At 40.2% G+C, this 23,749-nt stretch overlaps 1 protein-coding gene across 1 annotated transcript; it reads right to left on the reverse strand.

Annotated features, from left to right (window-relative positions):
* Positions 1-20,906: 20,906 nt before the first annotated feature.
* On the reverse strand, positions 20,907-22,210 carry LOC130471743 (uncharacterized). The gene is made up of 2 exons (XM_056842026.1): positions 21,655-22,210; positions 20,907-21,568 (listed from the first exon to the last, which is right to left on the reverse strand). The coding sequence occupies exons 1-2, from the start codon at positions 22,208-22,210 to the stop codon at positions 20,907-20,909; spliced, it is 1,218 nt and encodes a 405-aa protein (XP_056698004.1).
* Between the last annotated feature and the right edge of the window lie 1,539 nt (positions 22,211-23,749).

A 23,749-nucleotide genomic window follows, 5' to 3' on the forward strand; every position in this document is an offset into this window, starting at 1 on the left:
CATGATAATCCAATTTCCCAAAAATATCATATTTATTAAGCGTGATCGAACAATCAGATTTAGTTAGTTTAACAGTTCATAAAAGGGCGAGGAAAGCAATTAAATCATAGAAAAGGGACACATTACGACGCACCCTTGAGAGGTGCGTCACAGTTCTCAGAAAACTAACCACTTTGACTTTTCTATTTCTCCTTTTATTTAACGAATCTCAAATTATGGGACGGGATACGTTCTATTCGAATTATGGAACGATTGCGACAGAACGCGTGATCGGTTTTGCAGCGTGAGGCTTAGGCTTAGGGGTTCAGAGTCAATACTCAGAAATGTAATTGTGTGTTGTTGTCTTCACGTCGAACTTAAGGCCCTATTTATAGAAAAAAGTTCGTGGAAAGATAGAATTGTAGAACTCTAATTCACGAGGAATTAGGAAAAAACACGTACCAGGTATTTTCAGCGCCCAGGCCTGGGCGCCGAAGATTTCGGAGCCCAGAGCCAGGCATTGAAAATAGGATCTGGGCTGTTTTTCTTAGTCAGATTCGGATTCCTAGAATCCGGAGTATTTGACATTTTATTGAGTCTTTTAGTGCGTATTAACCTTGTGACGGGATGCGTCTGGGCCCGTTACGAACTCTAGGCTCGTTAGGATTTTAATTAATACGTAACTCTTATTTTCGAATCATATTAGGAATATGATTCTCTCGCTATTTCTATCTCATTTAGGATTTATGTTGGAGTGCAACACCTAATTCTGACAGGTTTCTATCTTTTATGACTTGCCACTTTTAACAACTACCCATTACGGCAATTACTATTTTTAGCAGGTTTCCATAAATAGCAGGTTTCTATAAATAGCAGGTTTCGGGTGAAATGAAAAGGGGAATTGAGATTCGTTATTTTATAGGAGATGAGTTGTCAAGTAGAGATTTACGCTTTCATCATCGAACCTTCCCTTTCGGGAATGGGGACAAAAGTAGGTGTCTACAGTAACCCAAATAAGTAAATAGAGTGTCCGAAATTACCGATATTTGCCAACAATCGCTCTCTTGATTCTCTTACTTCAATTCCAAAGTTAATTAGGTCCTTATGATTCCCTAACCAGTAACTCCTAATTAATAAAGTAGAATTCCAAAAGTATTTGGTAAATCCAAAAAAGAATTAGGAGGTCTTAACATATATAGATATATTTATTAATAGATAAAGGGTTGCATTAGATAAGGAAATGCTTAAAATAATAAATAAGCAATGCCGTGACGAACCAGCCGATATTTGATTCTTTCGATACATTAAACCCTGTTAATTTATCTAACACGACCCAAAGGGGTTTGTTTGCTTATATAATTTCATGAAAACGGTAACGCAAATAAGTGAACAGAGTGTCCGAAATTACCGATCTTTTGCAACAATCAATCTCTTACTTCTCTTACTTCCAAAGTTATTTAAATCTTTATTTTTCTCTAATCAGTAGCTCTTAATTAATAAAGTGGAATTCCAAAATTATTTGGTAACTCCAAAAAATAATTAGTAGGTCCTAACATAAATATATATAGATTTATTTATAATTAAAGGGTCGCATTAGATAAGAAAATGCTTAAAATAATAAATAAACAACGTCGTGACGAACTTGCCAGTATTTGATTCGTTCGATATATTAAACCATGTTAATTTATCTAACACGACCCAAAGGGGTTTGTTTGCTTATATAATGTCATGAAAACGGTAACGCAAGTAAGTAAATAGAGTGTCCGAAATTACCGATATTTGGCAACACTCGCTCTCTTGATTCTCTTACTTCCAAAGTCAATTAAGTCTTTATGATTCCCAATTCAGTAACTCCTAATTAATAAACTGGAATTCCAAAAGTATTTTTGTAACTCCAAAAAATAATTAGGAGGTCCTAACATAAATATAGATATATTTATTTATAATTAAAGGGTCGCCTTAGATAACGAAATGCTTAAAATAATAAATAAACAATGTCGTGACGAACTAGCCGATATTTGATTCTTTCGATACATTAAACCCTATTAATTTATTTAACACGACCCAAAGGGGTTTGTTTTCTTATATAATTTCATGTGCATGGAAACGCAAATAATTAAATAGAGTGTCCGAAATTACCGATATTTGGCAACACTCGCTCTCTTGATTCTCTTACATCCAAAGTTAATTAAGTCTTTACTATTCCCTAATCAGTAACTCCTTATTAATAAACTGGAATTCCAAAAGTATTTGGTAACTCCAAAAAATAATTAGGAGGTCCTAACATAAATATATATTTATTTATTTATAAATAAAGGGTCGCATTAAATAAGGAAATGCTTAAAATAATAAATAAGCAATGCCGTGACGAACTTGCCGGGAATTGATTCGTTCGATACACTAAACCCTGTTAATTTATCTAACACGACCAAAGGGGTTTGTTTGCTTATATAATTTCATGAAAACGGTAACCCAAATAAGTAAATAGAGTGTCCGAAATTACCGATATTTGGCAACAATCGCTCTCTTGATTCTCTTACTTCCAAAGTTAATTAAGTCCTTATGATTCCCTAATCAGTAACTCCTAATTAATAAAGTGGAATTCCAAAAGTATTTGGTAACTCCAAAAAATAATTAGGAGGTCTTAACATATATAGATATATTTATTAATAGATAAAGGGTCGCATTAGATTAGGAAATGCTTAAAATAATGAATAAGCAATGCCGTGACGAACTAGCCGATATTTGATTCTTTCGATACATTAAACCCTGTTAATTTATCTAACAGGACCCAAAGGTGTTTGTTTGCTAATATAATTTCATGAAAACGGTAACGCAAATAAGTGAACAGAGTGTCCGAAATTACCGATCTTTTGCAACATTCAATCTCTTACTTCTCTTACTTCCAAAGATATTTAAATCTTTATTTTTCTCTAATCAGTAACTCCTAATTAATAAAGTGGAATTCCAAAAGTATTTGGTAACTCCAAAAAATAAATTAGGAGGTCCTAACATAAATATATATATATATATTTATTTATTTATAAAGGGTCGAATTAGATAAAGAAATGCTTAAAATAATAAATAAGCAATGTCATGACGAACTTGCCGGTATTTGATTCGTTCGATACATTAAACCCTGTTAATTTATCTAACACGACCCAAAGTTACAGAATATAGAATAAAATAACGTAATTGATTTAGTATAAAGCAGATAAACGATATCTTGTAAATGATTTAGTATCAATAACTTAATCTAAGGCATCTATTTAGGAAAATTAGGAGACTAAATAGGAGACTAAATCAATTAGAGAATATATAATTTAATTTCGGTAATAAAATAAAATCTGATTTAAAAATGAAAAAATCATTAACAATCAAAAAAATCTCGGTAACAATATAAGATAAGAATTTTTTTAATACAAGATAAGATTATTTTTAAAAAATTTCGGTAACAATATAAGATAAGATTTGTTATTAATATAAGATAAGATTAAAAAAAAAATCGGTAACAATATATATAATTAAATAATATAAGATAAGATATTTTTTTTAAAATTTTTGGTAACAATCAAATAAAATCTGATTTTTTTAAAATAATTTCGGTAACAATTATTAACGAAATCTAAGGCATCAATTTAGGAAAATTAACATATTAATCAATTAAAGAATATCTAAAAAATAAATATTATTCTATAACATTTGAATCTATTTTATCCCTAAAAATAAAATATCTAAATCTATTTTTATTTCGGTAATCAAATAAAAATAGTTTTTTATTATTTTGGTAATTTTTTAAAAAAATTTCGGTAACAAATGAGATTTATTTGTTAACAATTTCGGTAACAATTATTAACTAATTTTATTCAGATATACGGTATTAAAATATATTTTAATTTTGGTCATCAAATAAAATCTGATATTTATTATTTCAGTAATTTTTTAAAAATTTTCGGTAACAATTCCGATTTTATTTCTTCAGATATTATTTGTTAACAATTTCGGTAAAAATTATTAACTAATATAATTAAGATATACGGTATTAGTTAATTACCGAAATAAAAAAATCTGAATAAAATCTTATTTATCGTAACAAATAAAATCTAATTTTCTGTATCGTAACAAATAGAATTAAATTTTTTTTTAGTCACAAATAAAATCTGATATTTTATAAAAAGATTATCTAAATAATAAATAATATAATATCAGAATCTATTTAATCCCTAAACAAAAAACATCAAAATCGATTTTTATTTTGGTAATAAAATAAAATCTGATTTTTTTTAGGAAAATCAATAACGAAATCTAAGGTTCAATTTAGGAAAAATTAAGATACTAAATCAATTAAAGAATATATAAAAAATAAATATTATTCTATAATATCAGAATCTATTCTATTTTCGGTAATAATTATATAATACCGTATCAAATAAAATCTGTTTTAATTATAAACTTTCGGTAATTAATAATTATCTAATACCGTATCAAATAAAATCAGATTTTTTTTAAAACAAAAATCGGTAAAAATAATTGAATTAAATTTGATTATTTTTTTAATATATGTCAAAATTAGCTAATATCGGATAAATAACAATAATATTTTAAACTAAACGGTTATTTACTTAAAATTAAAAAAGATTACTAGTTAATTAATTATAGAATTAAAAAAGATTATTATTTAATTAATTATAAAATTAGATGGCCGGCGATGTGGAGTGGTGGCCGACGGTGACGGTGGTCGGCGGTGATGGTAGTGGCCGGATGATGTTGGTGGTTGCCGGCGATGATGATGGTGGTCGGTTGATGGTGGTGGACGAGATGATGGTGGTCGGTTGTCGGATGATGGTGGTCGGATGATGGTGGCCGGCGGTGATGGTTTCCGGTGGTGATGGTGGCCGGCGGTGATGGAGGCCGGCGGTGAAATGGACGGATGATGATGGTATTAATATTAAATAATTAATATTAAATATACGTTGGGTACTTTTTTTTCCTAGAGCCAAACAACCCATAAAAAGGATAAAATCAAGTGAACGGTCTAGATTAGATTGAGATTAATCGACGGTCTAGATTTAATTAAAGGGGTAAGTCGTCGAAGGTCAACGACCTTTACAGAAGCGTCGTCATTCTCATAACGAAATATATATGTTCAACATGTCCATCCAACAATATTAAACATGTAATTTCAACATAATCAAGTTCATCAACAAATTTCAACATGGTTTCAACAAATAACACACATTCCAAGCACACAGGTATGTACGTACCCTGTGTAAACAAACTGATAGGCCACTTTAACACTTTCAAAAGTCGCCTAATGAGAATTCTCCGCCTAAAACAACCAACAAATAATCCCAATCAATTTCTAATCATTGGCAACCATAATAAGGTATTCTAAATGCATCCTAAACATATTTAGAACCTTCCCCAATATCAAAACTTAGACATTTGATTTCCTAGCATCATAATTATTGTATTAGTGATTGAAATTCGTTGAAAACTTTTTGCAAACATCGTACTTTAAATTTTCAGCAATATAAATTCATTTAAAACTTCACCAAGGCCAATCTACGTCCCTAGTACATCGAAACAATAAATTTAATAATCCATACTCGTCCTACCATGATTTACAATCATAAAAACCTTTGAATTTCATACTTTAAATATTCAAAAATCAATATTTCGATGTAATAGATAATCTGAAAATTAAACGTATTAGTTGAACATAATATAAAATTCTGAAATTCTAATTAAATTATAAAAATCATAAATTTATTAAATCAAAGAATAAATTAAATTAACAAAATATAATTAAAATAATTAGTTTACTTGGGGTTTAAGAAATCACCAAGTAAAGAGGAGGGTTTGGGTGGCCGGCGGGTTAAGTCGCGGCGGCAGGTGGTCGCAAGGGTGGCTGCGAGTAAGGACGGCGGCACACGGTGGTGGTGGCTGCGCGGATGAGCAAAATCAGCCACGAAAAGGAGGAGGACAAGCAATGAAAAGAAAAGAACGAAAATAAAAAGAAAAAGAAGGAGGAAAGAGAGACTACCGGGCCGGCGGTCAGGGATGTGCTGGCGGCGGCGGAGTGTTGGCGGTGGTTACTGGTTCGAACAGACACAACGAGTAAGGGGTTTGCAAGAAACAAAAACCAAAAAAATATAAAGGAGGAACGAAGGAGAAGGAGGGAGAATTACCGGCGTTAGGGCTCGCCGGTGGCTGCGGCGACGGCGGCTGGTGTAGACACCTACTTTTGTCCTCATTCCCGAAAGGGAAGGTTCGATGATGAGAACATAAAATCTCCACTTGGCAACGCATCTCCTATAAAATAAAGAATCTCGATCACCCTTTTCATTTCACCCGAACCTGCTATTTATAGAAACCTGCTAAAAATAGTAACTGCCGTAACAGGTAGTTGCTAAAAGTGGCAAGACATAAAATATAGAAACCTGTCGGAATTAGGTGTTGCACTCCAACATAAATCCTAAAAGAGATAGAATTTGCAAGAGGAACCCTATTCCTAGTGTAATTCGAAAATAAGAGTTACGTATTAATTAAAATCCTAACGAACCTAGAGTTCGTAACGCGCCCAGACCCATTCCGTCATAAAGTTAATACGCACTAAAAGACTCGGATAAGCCTCAAAGACTCCGTATTCCACGAGTCCAAATCTGACAAGGAAATACGGCCCAAACCCTATTTTCAACGCCTGGTTCTGGGCGCAGAAATTACCTGGATAGGTGTCCTCTCCTAATTCTTCTTGGATTAGTACTCTAAAAATTCAATCTTTCCACGAACTCTTTTTTATAAATACAGCCCCAAATTCGACATGAAACGAACACACAATTCATATTCTGAGTATTGACTCAAACCCCTAAGCCTAAGCCTCACGCTGCGAAATTGATCCCGCGTTCTGTCGCAATCGATCCAAAAATCAAACAGAACGTATCCTGTCCCTTGTAGCTGAAGAATTAAGCCCGGAAACTTAAGATTCGTTAAATAATAGGAGAAATAGAAGAGCCAAAGTGGTTAGTTTTCTGAGAACCATGACGCACCCATCAAGGGTGCGTCGTAATGTGTCCCTTCGCATGATTTAATCGCTTTCCTCGCCCTTTTATAAAACTGTTAAACTATTAAATCTGATTGTTCTATCACGCCTAATAAAGATAATATCTTGGACAATTGAACTATCATGATAGGTCCCTTAAATCAATCTAAACAAGATAATCACGATCGATCTAGTATTATGTGTTGCGTATTGCTAAAATCAATTCAGATTAGTTTAATAATTAACGCATGTCCCTTCAATTATTTATGCTGAGCTAGTAAGGATATCCTGCCTCTGGAGTTATCGAAGAGCGAGTACTCCCCTCGGTAGTTACAGTCCCCCGAACCCTCAATCTCTTCCCTGCGGGTGTACGTTGAGCGATCCCCACACCAGGGATCACAAGGGAACCTATGGCCGTCGTGGTCAAACATAATTGCACTCCCTTTATGTCACGATAACCGGGTTTTGTCAGTTTTTCTCATTGTCGTTAAAAACTGAATGGCGACTCCTATATTACTAGTCAATTGGGTGTAAACTCACAGGAAATCCAATTACACTTGATTTGACAAAAAGAAACGTCACGCCCACGAGGGACGAGGTCACGCATTAGCCTCGTGCTTTTTCGACCCCCTCACAGCTGGGACAGCGACGGGTGATGGTCCGGCGGCTGGAGCAACAACGTGAAGGAGGAGAGAAAACGGCTGTGAGAGGGATGAGGGTTTGTTGTTGTACGTGAAGTTGAAGAAGGGAGAGGAGTGTATGGCTTGCTTGGGTTTCACGTGAATTAGAGTAAGGGAAAGAAGGTTTGAGTTTTGGTTTTTAATGTTGGGCTTTCCCAAGTGGGCTTGAATTAGGATTTAGCTTTTATGATTCGAATCCAAAATTGAATAGGATCGTTTTCTAAATTCAATCAATTTTCGTAATTCAAATTCTTTTCAACTTAAAATTCTAAAATTATTTTCGATTTCGTAAATCGTTGAAAATATTAAAATGTAATAAATAAATATACGTTAATTATATATTTATTTCCAAAATTCATAAATTCTTATCTAAATATATTAAATATACGTTAAAATATATAAATGAAATGTATAAAATTACGGGGGATTACAAAAACCTTACCTTTGCCCCCGGGAGCCAAGAAGTCACCATCAGTCCAAGCCATCTCTCAGGATTGCGGAGATGAGGAAGATGACTTCCCATGCAACTTGATCTCTACAATATACAAGCCATCCTTCGATTTGGTGGTCCCAAGTTTCCACCATCTAATGCCAATCCTTCAAGACTATGTGATCCCTAAACCTCGGGTAACCTCTGACAGTTAGGTAAACATTTTCCCCCTCTCAACTCTCAAAGCCATAGGCTTCCCTGAATACGACCTAATGCTGACTATGGAGCGAGCAATCAAACTCCATGGCGTCACATACAAAATCCCGGGTATCCTACACTTGGTTTTCTCAATCGAGACCTATCGCAACCAGGCGGAGTTCTTGGTCATTGATATATCGGCCGACTATGACGTATTATTCGGAGAGCCTTGGCTTGAGGAATTAATAGATAGTCCTACCTGCTTCACACCCAAGGGCTTTAGTTACAAAAGCACCTCCATCAAACAAACATTGGCCCTGCGCCAAGGGGAAGATGAACCGATCCATGAATACTACTATAGGTGGAAGGCCTCTGCTCATGAGATCCAACCTGGGCTACTAGAAGGGAGGTTGGTAAGGATGTATCTTCTGATCCTCAACAATGCAAGTAAGAGCCGCTTTTCCGCATTTTCATACAGTACCTGGAATCAATTCCGGGATCAAGCTTCAAAGATCTATTGAAACAACCTCTTCTACTACAATGATGATGATGAGGACATCTAGGAATACCCTGACAATTGCATTTATGTTTAAGTTGATTTTTTTTCAAGTCCATAGTATGTCTTTCAATTTTCGAGTCCTAGTGATGAGTCAAAGAGTGTACGGTTAGAGTCTTGCATCAATCACGTGCCCTTAGAGGCCGAACTTCAAGTCAAAGTTGTGTATGTAATGATTGCTAATTTCAATAATACTTCAATTTCATCCCATTGTTCAAGTCCAACTTCAAAACACATTCCTAAACAAACAACTTTTCTTCTCAAGAAACTGACCTCCAAATCTTAACAGCTATCGAAAATCATGAAAACAGGCCTCCCATAATTGAGGAAACAGAAAAAATTAACCTTTCTAACCGTAGTGATTCAAACTAGTTCAGATTGGTTTGACTCTATCTCAAGCAGAGCGGGACGATATGATCGACCTACGTTTAGAGTATGTAGACGTCTTCTCATAGTCCTATCATGATATTCCAGGGGTTGATCCAAGCGTTGGTCAGCATACAATGCCCCTCATTCCAGGTTCAAAGCCCATCAAACAGAAACTCCATCGCATGAAACCGGATATTTCCCTCAAAATTCAAGAAGAGGTATCTAAGGAGCTAGAGGTCGGGCTTATTCGCGAGTCCAAGTATCCGAAATGGATTGCAAATCTCGTACCAGTTCCGAAAAAGGATGGCAAAGTTCGAATGTGCGTTGATTAAAGAGATATTCACATGGCCAACACTAAAGACGGTTTTCCACTTCCACATATCGACATTTTGGTCGACAACACAGCAAATCATGCCTTAGTCTCTTTTATGGATGGGTACGTAGGCTATAATCCGATTCCCATAGCAGAGGACGACATGGAGAAAATAACCTTCATCACTCAGTGGGGTACATATTGATACACAGATATGTCGTTCGGACTGAAGAACACGGGGGCTACTTATCAAAGAACATCCACACCCATCATGATTGACATGATTCACTGGGAAATCGAGGTGTATGTCGACGACATGATCGTCAAATCCAAAGAGCGTCATGAACATACAACAGTGCTTTGAAAGTTCTTCAACAGACTCATGCAATACAATATGAGGCCCAATCCTCAAATATGTGCATTTGGGGTAACATCAGGCAAGTTGCTCGGGTATGTCATTAGTTCTCGGGGCATCGAAGTTGATCCTTCCAAAATCAAAGCCATTCTAGACATGAAACCGCCAGCGAATGAAAAAGAAATTTGGGGGTTCCTTAGGAAATTACAATACATCAACAAATTCATATCAAACTTCACCATGATTTGTGAGCCAGTATTTCAAAAACTCTGGAAGAGTGAGCCTAAGGTATGGGATGAAGGCTGTCAACAGGAATTTGATACCTTCAAAGGTTGTGTTTCAAATCCACTAGTATTGAAGCCGGCATTACTGGGTATCCCACTCAGGCTTTATCTTACAATGAATGACTTAGCAGTTGGGGCTATGCTTGCCCAAGAAATCGAAGGCAAGGAAAACGTCGTTTAATATTTGAGCAAGAAGCTACTCGAGGACGAAACCAGATATACTCAACTCGAAAGGCTTAGTATCGCCTTGGTTAGAGCCACAAAGAAACTCAGACATTACATGTAATGTAATTACATGCTCTCCCATATAGTGCATGTAATTTGCAAAGCTGATCCTCTAAAGTTCCTATTCCAAAAACCGTCTCTCAACGGACGGTTTTCCAGATGGTTGGTTATGCTAGTTGAATTTGATCAAAATTGCATCCCTCAAAATTCTATCAAGGGTTCAACGATCTCTGATTTCCTAGCCGACTGTCCTATCGACGATAGCTGGTCGTTGCACTTTGGCGGTGCCTCCAATCAATGCAGATGCGGTGTCGGGGTAATCCTAATAGCTCCTGATGGAACTCACACTCCAATCTCAACAAAACTACAATTCAATGTTACAAACAATGCGGCAAAATATGAAGCATGCATTATGGGTCTGGAAGCCGCCATAGCACTGGGCGTCCAGAAACTTCGAGTGTACGGGGACTCTTCCCTAATCATCAACCAAATTTTTGGCAAATGGAAGATCATAAGTGAAAGTTTTGCCCTTTACCAGTCCTATCTCGAAAAGCTGTCCGAACAAGTGGAAGAGCTTCGTTACACTTACCTACCCAGAAAAGAGAATCAAATTGCCGATGCACTGGCAAAAGTAGCATCAATAATCAACATCCCAAATGGCATGGCTGAAATGCCCCTTACAATTTAAACTCGTCAAGAAGCAGCATACGTCCATTCTATTGACGATGTCGAGCCTGATGAAGACGAACCTTACTTTTCAGACATTCTAAGGTACCTACAGACTTCTGAATATCCACCACATTTTTCAAGCAAGAATCAAAGGGCTTTGCACCTCCAATCAGCAAACTTTGTTCTAGAAGGTGGCATCCTATACAATAGGTCTCCTGACACCCTCAATCTCCGATGTGTTGAAAAACACGAAGCACAAAAGTCATGGAAACCATACATGTCGGGGTCTGTGGCACTCACTGCTACTTTTTTGTCAAGAGGTGTCCTATTTGTCAAAAGTGTGCAAACCTAAAGCACATTCCTCCATCCATGCTATATTCACAGTCATAACCATGGTCGTTCTCATCTTGGGGTATCGACGTCATTGGCAAAGTCACTCTAACAGGCATCGAGGGTCATGAGTTTATACTGGTTGCAATCGAATATTTCACTAAGTGGGTGGATGCCAGATCTTTCAAAGTATTGGGTTCCAAGAAATTGGCCCAGTTCATTCAAGAAAACATCATATGAAGATACAACGTTCCTCACGAGTTCATCAGTGATCATGGAACCCATTTCCAAGGCAAGTGTGAAGATCTATTAACCGAGTACAAAATTCAACATCACCATCCTTCGCCTTATCGCCCACAGACCAATGGGGCAGTCAAATCGGCCAACAAAAAAATCAAGACCATCATCATGAAGATGACAACCAATTACAAAGACTGGCCCCGGAAACTACACTTTGCATTGTGGGGGTATTGAACTTCAATTCGTACATCAACTGGCGCAACTCCATTTTCATTTGTCTATGGAATGGAAGTGGTACAACTATTAAGCTGGAACTGCTTTCTTTAAGGATAGTCCTCAAAAGAGAAATCCCAGAAGCTGCATGGGTACAATCAAGATACGATGACCTATTTATGCTCGATGAGTGTCGGCGTCAAGCCGCTCACCATGTACAAGTCTATTAGCTTCGAGTGGTCAGACATTTCAACAAAAGGGTCAGAACCCGAAATATCAAAGAAGGCGAGCTTGTCCTGAAAGCCCTTCGCAAGAGTGACATGGATCCAAGGGTAAATTTAGTCCCAACTGGGCCGGGCCATACATTGTCAAGAAAATCCTTTCCGGGGGAGCAGTATAATACACAGATGTGGATGGGACCGAGTTCCGTTCTTTGACAAACCTGAATCACCTCAAGAAGTTTTATGTCTAAATTCAAATTCAAGTTTAATTTTCAAAAAGTTCTGTAAGTTAGAACTACGTTCGGCCTGATTCCTTAACGGGACACGTAGGCAACCTCATTCTGAGGCCCAGCCTCCTTACTATTCAAAAATTCAAATTTTCCTCAATTAAGGGCATCCCAAAAAAAAAAACCAAATCAAATTCAAATTTCAATTGTTGTTGTTGTTGTTTTTTTTGTTGTTGTTCTTATTCTAAATGCGCAAATTAAATAAAAAGCAAGTTCAAGCGGATTTTGGCACAATTTTTAAATGACTTTTATTTTGGCTCTAAAGCCTCAATCCAAGCTAATTCGGTTACAAGGTTGGGATCAAGTAAAGGAAATTTGTTCAAATCCTTTTCACTTCCACCAAACACATTTTCTAAACACATTTCTAAACACACTCTAAACACATTTCCTGCAAATACAATTTCCAAACATATAGGTTTCAGCATACCAACATCACAGAAATGATATCTACATACAGGTTTCAGGATACAAACATCACAGAAATGATAAACTTACCGCTCGGTCGCTGCCCGCAAGCTGCGTGGTCAGCTTGACACACTGGTTCTTCAAGGAATCAAATAAGAGCATCCAGCGGTGCACTCTTGCTCGAGGCGCCTGCATATATGCAAATTCAAAGTCAATTTCTATATACAAGACTACAACCATTTCAAGAAATACAAAATCACTCACAGCCGCATAATGCTCAGGAATAGCATTGGCCGTCATCCGTTCAGAGGGAGAGACCACTGGATAGTGAGCTCTACCTGCTCCCCATCCGAGTCCACAAAACGGAGGACCCTGTCAGCATAAGGGACATCCTTCGGGTCAACCTCCTCGACCTACAAGCGCACATACAAGATTTAAATTATACAAGAAACAAAATACAAGAATAGTAGAATACAAGATTCAAATTCAAAGCTTACCGGTGGCACAAAACGAACTGTTGGAGCAAGCCTTGGCAGGAAGTCTCCGTAGCTAACAGCCCAGTTTACAAAGTTCTCCCATGGGAGACAAAGGGAATCACTACCCGCCTCCATGGCTTCCACATAGACCCGAGCGACTTCGGTAGCCTTCAGCATCATGGACTCCGGAGGATCTAAAGGAACAAGCCGATCTGCAGTACTATGTTGGAAAGTCACACTCTCACCCAGATACCAGATGGGGCGATAAATCCCCGGGATCAACACCCATCGCCCAGACAAGAAAGAGGCTCGGACAGCCGAAGCGGGCATGGGCACATTACAAAAAGGGCGCCAACACACCTATAAAGCAGGCAGCTTAGTTAATATGCAAATACAACCGGTACAAGACCCTACAAAATGCAAACGCACCACTTGTTTTCGACAAATTCCACTTAGAGTCGAACATGTCTTAGAGAGGTGTTTACAATCGATTTGAGAAAGATAATTACGAGATGATGAAAATATCTAAGTAAGCAAAAACAGTATATTATTATGGGGATTGTATGATCTGTTTACAAATAATCATTCGTGGCTTTATATTTCCATACAAGAGAAAGTAACGTACAAGAGAAAGTAACGTACAAAGCTCCTTAATTCGAGCCTCCCACTTAATGTTGATGTAACTGTCGACTCCTTCATAACCGTTGTGTGAGCGAGTGAATGAGCCAACATTTAAGCCTTGCTGGCTGCCACGTGTGCTGCGGGATGACACACTCTAGCCATGTCACCAGGAGGGTATTTTTCCCCCTAACAATTGTACCCAAACCCATTTTGAATTTCTTCCTGGAAGTTCAAAGGAAAAATGGGTTTTATTTTGAAAAAAGGGAGGAAATAAACCTCCTGCCTTCCCAATGACTGGTGAGATGTATTGATGGTCTCGAGAAGCCAACCGCCATTTACTTCAATAAATACATAGGAGCAGTTCCACTACTTCACACTTCCCATTTCTCTATCTTCCTCTCCATTGTAAAAATCCGGAGCTTTTCTCTCTCCAGAACCCAAGTAACTATCTTCTTCCCTCCTCTCGTTTCTTTCATTCCCCATGTCACACAAGATGGGAACCAAATCTACCCGTGCTAAGAGCAAGAAAGTTGTGATCGAGTGCGATCTTCAAGGCGGGCCTTTGTTCAGCCCAAGTAACATCCTCGGCAGAAAAAATGCTCGGGCATCGACCTGGGGTAACCAGGTTGTAGCGGCACGTACTGAAGGCCGATTGCGGTTTCCCGGCAACGACGGTGGTTTGGTCGTTGTTGCCCGATGAGCGGGACAATTGGACGGCAGACAGTTGGGCTTGCTTCTACGAATACCCTTTCAAATTTTGGTACACTTACCCATTCACACTGTTGGTGAGAGGCGTTCAGAAAACCCTAGAAGTGCCGCTAGCCTAGTTAATGCCATAGGTCTGGCGGGTCGTGCACCATGTCCACCACTTGGCTGATAAATTGGGGGTGAAATTCCGAGTAGAGGACTTGGTGTATACTTACAAGGTCCAAAACTATGGTGCTGGCAGGTATTTTCTGCATGTGAAGGACGACAGGGAGGCGTTGTTGGGCCTAGACCAATCGAATGACAGAGGGTAGATGGGTCGGTTGTTTTTTGTGAAATTGGCGAGTTTGGGTTATGATTATGACTTCCTGAATGGGGAATGGAAAGCCAGAGGTACTTTGTGTTTATTTCTTGTTTAAGATGCTTGTTTGTAATTGAATTTTTCTAACTTTTTGGTTTTGCAGGAGCATCCTTCGACTCGGTTGAGGTTGGAGCCGAAGATGTTGAGAAGACATGGCTTTCTGTGGGCCAAGGTTTGCACGCGAAGAGAAACCACAAGAGGAAGAACATTCTGAATCTGAGGACATGTCAACTTCAACACGTAAACGATAAATGTTAGTTACAAACTGGATTACATTTTGAAAATAAATGCATGTTGTGGTGACGAGACCAAGTCGTCTATGCTACGTATTCTGTAGGAACTGGACTGTCGACTCGTTCTAGTAAAGCTGCATCTGCAGAGGCTTTATTGAAGAGGAGGTTGGAGGCGCTGGGGAGTGTTTCTCGCCCCAAGCCCGTTACAGTGGTGTCTCCAAGAAAGTCGCCAAAGACTTTGCATGATGTGACCGTAACTGGCGAGACGGGGACGCCAATGGCTGCTGAGTTTAAAGTCCCGCCTCCATCTCGGAAGAGAAAGTTGATGGTTGAATTTCCATACGACTATGGGTCGGTTGACCCTCCATCTTATAAGTTGTGGCTAGAGGTGGATCCCCTATGGGTTTCAGCGAGTCGTGAGCGTCAGGAGATCTTGTCCCCAGTTGCTGCCACCATCGAGAGTGTGTCGGATGTCTGGAAGGTAAGTTTCCCTCTCCTCCTATCTCCAATGTCCTGTCACATTTTCTTCCCTTGGTCGTAATTTACATGCTTCTGAAACAGGCCCTGCAATCAGCTTTGGTGACCTGCCATCATGTCCTGTCCTTGGAAGAAAAGTTAGTCAAGATGAAAACTGATATAAAAACGGCAAAGAAATAGGCGGGGCGACTAGATGATGTCCCTAGAGAGGCGAAGGCCAGGGTTGATGCACTGGAGGCAGAGCAGGTGAAGTTAGTTGCTGATGTTGCGGCATTGAAGAGGCGCTGACTTCAGAGGTCGGCGAGTTGAAGTCGTCTTTGGCCAAGGTCAATGCAAGGATTTATGAATGCGCCAGCTATTATACCTGGAAGACTTGGGCCGAGCTGATGGGGGATTTTTTGGAGGGAAAGCACATACACTGGACACCAAAGGAAGACATTGCCTAGTTCAACACTACATTCCCCGAGGAGTATGTCCCCCCTGGTGCCGAGAGTGGCGAGGAAGACATTGAGGAGGGCACAACTGCAACCAGTCCCAACGCCGAAGTCGAGTTGGCACCAGGAAATGTCGAGCAAAGGGAGAATGCAGGCCCAGAAGATCCTCTAGAGTAGCCCCCCTGATAAAATTTAAAATATAAGTGTTTGTAGGTACTGTTAAGAATACTTTGGTTTGGTTTTGGACGGCGCGTAGTTGGTCAGAATACTTTGTTGTTGTGTTTCTCCTTGAGGGCGGCAGTCTGGGTTTTGCTTGTTCTTAGGGAACATGTCTGTTATAAATATTTTGTGGATTTCAGGTATTGATTATGTGTGGTATATGTGGTTTTTGGTGTGTTTGATGTCTTTAATTTTTGCAGGTTCCTCGTCACTTGACCTTGTTTTGACGACTTCAACTCGACGGATGCTGCGCTATCAAACAAATGTGTTAACTTACAAAAATGTAAGGGGTAGGAAATGTGATCCTGTATTTCCATAGAGATGTAAACTTTAAGATGAACAATGTAACTTATAGTTTGTAATATGTAAGTCGTTTCCCAGGAATTTTGTATGGCCTAATTTGTAAGATGTAAATCAGAAATTGTAATTTGTAACTTGTGACGTACAATGTAATTTGTAAGTGTAAGTATAATATGCAGTTTTTCTGAAATAAAAAGAATTTCTTGGCTATGTCGTTTGTGTCTTTCCTATAGCACTCATTCTCTTAAATATAGCTCCTGTCCCCTTGCTTTCCTTTTGTCGAACTCGTCATGTGCCATGTAAGCGTCATACTGCCAACATAGCAAAGCGTGCCAACGGCCCTCCGATGCTTAAGTCAGTATGAGTTTACATGAAATGAAATGAAATTTCGACAAAGAAGAATGGAAGAGGGAGTTAGAAGATACTTGCCGAGATTATGTCGTCGATGTGTGTTTCCGAGATCGTGTCGTCGATATGTGTTTCCGAGATCATGTCGTCGATATGTAAACGTGCATGGAATGACTCCAAGTTTCATGTAAAACGAAACAGTGGGGTTAGGGTTGACCGTTGGGGTAGCCAACGGCCCTCCGATGCCTAAGTCGGTAATGGTAATAAAAGAAAAAATAAAGGGAAAAGAGAAAGGATAGAAAACTTAGCTTGTTCGCAGCGTTTATTTGTCTTGCACTGCTTTTTCGCGTTGGGTCTCATGATGGGTTAGTGTTGTCCCCTGTCTTGAGGATGTCGATTTGTTTCCAAGGCTTCCGTTACCTCGACACATGGAGCGATTGCAAGAAAGTAAGGAATGTAAAGAATGAAATTAGAAATGATACAACTTTAGGTGCGTCGCATTCCATCTTCTCGGTATTGGTCTTCCGTCCTTGTCTACTAACTCATATACGCCGTGATCTGTTGCCTCACAATCTGATAAGGTCATTCCCAATTCGGAGCTAACTTCCCGTGTCGTGGATCTTTCTTTTTGGGGAAGACTTTTCGTAGCACCCTGTCCCGTTGTTGGAAGACTTTAATCCGAACATTCTTGTTGTAACTACTTGCAACGGCCTGCATGTAAGATGCCATCCTGATCAAGGTTGCTTCCCTGAGTTTGTCGACTATGTCGATGTCGTAGGCGTGCACCGAGTCGTTCGTTCCTGCTGCCATGAACCCGCAGCGGGCTGTCGGAAGCTCGACTTCAGGTGGGATCACGGCTTCACATCCAAACACTAATGAAAAATGAGTATGGTTGGTTGCTGCCTTGGACGTCATTCTGTCGGCCCATAATATCAATAGGGAGTGCATCTGCCCACTTTCCCTTGGCGTCATCAAGTGGCTTCTTAAGATTGTTGATGATGATCTTGTCGATTGACTCGGCCTGGCCATTAGCCTATGGATATCTTGGAGTTGAAGTATGCAATGTGATGTTGTATCTGGTACAAAACTCCTTTGTCTTGTTGCTGATGAACTGGGACCCGTTGTCGCAAACAATCTCGAAAGGAATTTCGAACCGGCTGATGACGTTACGTTTGATGAAACTTCGAAAAATAATCGGTCATTGCCAACATGAATACGCGCTGTCCTGAAACCTTTGGCATGGGACCCACTTTATCCATCCCCCACTTCATGAAGAGCCAACGACACAGAATGGGGTTGAGTACTTTGCAGGGTTGGTGAGATACAGATGCAAATCGCTGATATGAATCGCACTTTTTGGCGAAGTCAATTGAATTCTTCTTCATGGTGGGCAAGAAATATCCCATAGCTAGGGTTTTGTGGGCTAAGCTTCGTCCTCCATAATGACTTCTGCATTCTCCATCATGGATCTTTCTGAGTCTCGACTCGATATCATCATGATCTAAGCATCTGAGGTATGGTCCCACAATTGATTTTCTGAATAGGATGCCATGGATCAGAATGAACCTAGAAGCTTTCATGCGGAAGGTTTTTTGTGGGTTACATCAGGTGGGATTGTATGGTGTTTAAGCAAGTGTATATATGGATCACGCCATGATGTGCGAGCCGGTGTTTTACCTGTGGGGGATTGTTCACTAATTGGAAGGGTTTCTTTGGTGATGGTCGGGTGCATGACGTGGACGATGAGGACTGTGGTTAATTTGGTAGGATTGATGTTGGAACACATATTTTCTAGTGTGTGGGCTTGGGTATTTTGATCCCTTGAAATTTGTTGGAGGTTGCATGATTCAAACTTTTTGACAAGTGCTCTTGCTATCTCGAGGTAGGCCCGCATCTTAGAATCTTTTGCTGTATAGGAACTTTTAATTTAACTGATAATTAATAATGAATCACAGCGTACCTCAAGTCGTCGAATGTGCATGTCGTGTGCCAATGACTACCCTAAGGTCAGAGCATCATATTATGCTTCGTTGTTGGTGGCTTTAAACTCGCAGCAGATGGATTGTATTATCATGTCCCCTTGTGGCGACTTTAGCACAAGTCCTAGCCTTGTCCCCTGTATGTTGGACGATCCGTCAGTGAACAGAGTCCATGTCGATGGGTTGTTGGCGTATGATAACACATTGATTTCGCAATCGACCTCGTGTTGGATACTTGGGCTGAAGTCAGCCACAAAATATGCAAAAGCTTGTGACTTGATCGCTGTGCGAGGTTCGTATCTGATGTTGTAACATCCTAACTGTATGGCCCACTTGGACATCCTGCCAGATAACTCGGGTTTCCTCATGATAGACTTCATGGGATAGTCAGTTCTAATAATTATAGGATGACATTCAAAATAAGGACGCAATTTAGTAGATGTTATAACTAACGCAAGTACGAGTTTCTCGAGGTGTGAGTACCTTGTTTCGGCGCTAAGTAATGACTTACTAATGTAATAGACTGGCAGTTTCTTGCCGTCTTCTTCTCGTACCAAGACCGCGCTAACTGTCGACTATGTGACTGCGAGATACAAATGTAATTCTTCCTTATCCTTGGGTTTGGAGAGTAACGGGGGTTCGGAAAGATACTGCTTGAGTTGCTGTAATGCAACTTCGTGTTGTTCGGTCCAATTGAACTTCTCGTTTTTTCTGAGGATGTCGTAGAATAGCTTGGACTTGTCTGATGGAGATAAAACGGTTGAGGGCGGCCACTTGACCTAGGCCTGCTAGCTTTTGTACATCTTTTTTACTTCGAGGTGACTGCAGGTTGATAATGGCTCGAATTTGATCGGGACTCGCTTCGATTCCTCGCTGAGTTACCATGTACCCTAAGAATTTCCCAGACGACACTCCAAACAAGAACTTTGTTGGGTTGAGTTTCATGTCGTACTTGCACAATATCTCGAAGGCTTGTTGTAGGTGATTGATGTGATTTGAGGCCTTCTTTGATTTAACTAACATATCGTCGATTTAGACTTACATGGTGTCTCCCAATTGTTTGTTGAACATTTTGTTGACAAGACGCTGATAAGTTGCCTCGGCATTCCTTAGACTGAAGGCATGACCTTATAACAGTAAGTACCCCTTTCCATGATGAAGGCGGTCTTTTCTTGATCATCTGGGTGCATAAAGATCTGATTGTACCCACTGAAGACGTCTAAAAAGGTTAGCATTTCGTGACCTACTATGGTGTCGACCATAACATCAATGTGTGGTACTGGGAAGGAATCTTTAGGGCATGCTTTGTTAATGTTGGTGAAGTCTATGCATACACGCCATTTCCCATTTTTCTTCCTGACCACTACGCCGTTAGCCAGCCAGTCTGGATACTTAACTTCTCTGATTTTCCCTGTGTCGAGCAATTGTTGAACCTCATCATTGATGATCCGGTTGCGCTCTAGAGCGAACTTTCATCGTTTCTATTTGACGGGTTTGTGATGTGGGTCAACATTGACTTTGTGAGTGATAACATCTGGGCTGATTTTGGGCATGTCTTCATGGGACCAAGCGAAGCAATCTGCATTGTCCTTGAGGAATGTGACGAGCTCCGACCTGATGTGGTCGGGTATACTACACCCAATGAAGATGACTTGTTCTGGTTTGCTAGGATCTAGGATTACTTCATCGAGTTGTTCAGATTTCGGCTCTTTGTACTGTGCGGGGCCGGAATCAGACTGTAGTTGCTATAACGAGGCTTTGTTTGTGGCGAAAGGTTTCAGTGCTTCTTTGTAGCATTCCTTAGATTCGTGCTGATTTCCCTTGATTTCCTGGACCCCCCATCGGGTCGGGAACTTGATGTTTTTGTGATAAGTTGATGGAATGGCCTTCATGTCGTGGATCCATGGCCTGCCCAAAATAATATTGTAAGACGAAGGGCAGTCAACAACACAAAACTTTACCGCTGGATCACTCCTTGAGCATAGACGGGCAAGGTGACTTCTCTGAAGGTAGTTTTTGCCTCGCCACAGAAGCCTTTTAACACCGTCGACTTCTTGGTGACATCCTTCTCTGGGTTTAGCCCCATCTCTTTGAGGGAATCCAGCATCATGACATTGGTGGAACTTTCTTTGTCGACAAGGACTCGTTTGATCATACAGTTCCAGACGGGGATAGATATCACAAGTCCGTCATGGTGTCTGCCAGAGATGTTTCCTGCATCAGACTCATCAAAGGATATGGGAGTCACATATCCCGCAGCGGCCGCCCTTACTAGTCTATCTACCTCATTTTCCCGAGCTTGTCTCTTCGCTGCAGAATAAGTCAAACCACAAATGTCAGAGCCACTAGCAATAAAATTAACACTTTTAGTATGAGGAGGGGGAAGAGGAGGTTTAGAAGGAGAGTTGGAGACGTCTTTTTCGATGACGCCACGAGCTTTATCAGACATGACGTCTTTGAGGTGTCCGCTACTTAGTAGGTAAGCAACTTCTCTTTTCAGTGCAACACCTTCATTGGTGGTGTGAATGATGTCGACGTGGAAATCATACCACTTTTTAAGGGATCTTTTTTTGAGTCGGGTTTGCTGGAGTTTGGTGGCCATTGTACTACTTTCTCCATCTTTGACAGGAGGTTCATCATACCTACAGTGTCAAAACAAAAAGAATATTCGTTAATCCTTGGGGGCGGGTCGGGGTTGTTCTTACAATCGGTGTCTTCTTCTTCTACTGTTGCTACTTGTAGTGGCCGAGTGTAGGGAGCAGGGCGATCATCTCTCTTCTTGGGGTAGGGCAGTCGTCTATCCGTCTTGGCATAGTCATTGGCTCCTTTCCTACAATAAAGAGTTTCTTCAAGTCTGACTTGTGCCATAGCTTTGGCCGGTGCATCTTCGAACGTCTTGCACGGATACTTAATGAGATCTCTCCACATATCTGTTTCTCCATATAGTCCCTGCCTGAACGCCTGTATTGCGGTTGGGATGTCACATTCTAGGACCGTCACCTTCTCTCTGGTGAATCGGGTTATGTAATCCTTCAGAGGTTCGTCTGGCCGTTGGATTATCTGGTACATATCGCTTGTCTGCTTCTCCAATCCTCTGCTGCTAGCAAACTGTTGGTTGAACATGTTGTTGAGGTGCGCAAAGGAGGTGATGCATCCGTTGGGTAAACTGGTTAACCACTTCAAGGCGGGTCTAATAAATGTCGAGCCAAAACCATTGCATAAGATAGCCTCTCTCATGTGATTGGGAACTAGGATTGTCATCATACGCTGCTTGTAGGTTAGTATATGGTCTCTCGGGCCGGATGTTCCATCATACATGGGCATGTTGTGTGACTAAACCGCTTCGGGATGTCGATTGCATCAATGGGGTCGGCTTATGGAGAGTCGGCGTAGCTGTCTAGGCTAGCTTCTTTTATAAGTGTAGGCACTCCGGGGATTTTGTTTATCATTGCCATTATCTGTTGGAGCTGGTGGTTGGGGTTTTCGCATATGTTCTAAGCACCGGGACGAGAGGGCTGAATGTTTCGGGTAGGCTGGCTTGGAGATGTTGATAGTAGGTATTTTGTGGGTAGACATTCTGAGGTTGGTTGGGGGTGAACTGAGACACGACTTGCTGCATGATGGGAGTCGATCCTTGGGTAGCGCCTGTACCTATAACATAAGGAAAATGAGTTACAAATCCATGCTTAATTGGAACAGTTGACTTGATAGGAGTGTTTTGGATAGAATAATTTCTCGTGGAATCTAGGCGGAGTGGCGCATATGGAGGAGTTGACTGCGGCGCTTGTGATAGAGGTATTTTCCGTCGTTGAAAGAATACACCTCAATCAAACACAATTTGTTAAACACCTAACTAACCGACTATATTGAATATAGCGGCAAGCACAGGGATCGTCTCAAGAGAATGAATATGTTTGACTTTTCAATCTAATGTGTTCAAAAGCTAGTTCGAATGGAAAATGAGTTTGTGTATCTATTAATCTATTGAAAGCAAGAAAAGTATGAAATATGAACAAGTAAAGAAATTCTAGAGATTTCGGGAATCAGCAATGGAAATTGAATTAAGGAGAAGGACAAAGGTCAACACGCAATGATTATGCAAGGACTTGATACAAAGGGGAAAAGCTACTTTGACGTGCTCGCCACCTCTCGGATAGAACACTGTAGACACCTAATTTGTGTCTCCCCATTGGGATGATGACGGTACCATTATCCTTGTTAGGTAGTTGGAGCAACTCCGCGTGGAAATTCCAATTGCTAAAAGCATGTCCAAAATTCAAGAGCCAAAATCCAATCCCCGAGACCGTTCCCCTTCCGGAACTCGGTATAAAATGCAAATTACGAAAATCAAGTTCAAAATCCAAGTATAATCTCACCCAATGGACTATCCCATTTGTTTTACAAGGCCCTTTCCACTCAAAATCATTTAAGGCAAGTCAAATTCGGGCGCCGACCCACAAAACCGAGCAAGTCGGGCCTCGTCCCGTAAAACCGAATTCAAAAACCCGAAACGGCTTGTTTTTAGACGCAAAATCAAGTCTTAATCCCCAAGAAATCACTAAGTTCCAAGGTCGTACAAGTCGTACAATGGTACAGCAGTACAATCCAAAAGCAAGGACATCATCTTTCCGTCCTTTTGACATCATCCACGCCACGTCACCAGCGCTGGGCGCTGCCAGCTGCGCACGACGCTGGCATTGTCTGGCGTTTAGCAGCAAACTCCCCTATAAATACCCTTAATTCTAAGCAGTTTAGAGAGGCAAAATCGACATACAACGTCGTAATACAAAAATTGCACCT

This window comes from Spinacia oleracea, chromosome 4 (genome assembly GCF_020520425.1).
Source record: "Spinacia oleracea cultivar Varoflay chromosome 4, BTI_SOV_V1, whole genome shotgun sequence".
Lineage (NCBI taxonomy): Eukaryota > Viridiplantae > Streptophyta > Magnoliopsida > Caryophyllales > Amaranthaceae > Spinacia > Spinacia oleracea.

Excerpts from the sequence above, each read along its gene's own strand:
- LOC130471743 (XM_056842026.1), bottom strand. The coding sequence starts at position 22,210 with ATGACAATCCTAGTTCCCAATCACATGAGAGAGGCTATCTTATGCAAT. Across the intron at positions 21,569-21,654 it reads AGAAGAAGAAGACACCGATT|ATGGAGAAAGTAGTACAATG; the intron begins GTAAGAACAACC and ends CTCCTGTCAAAG.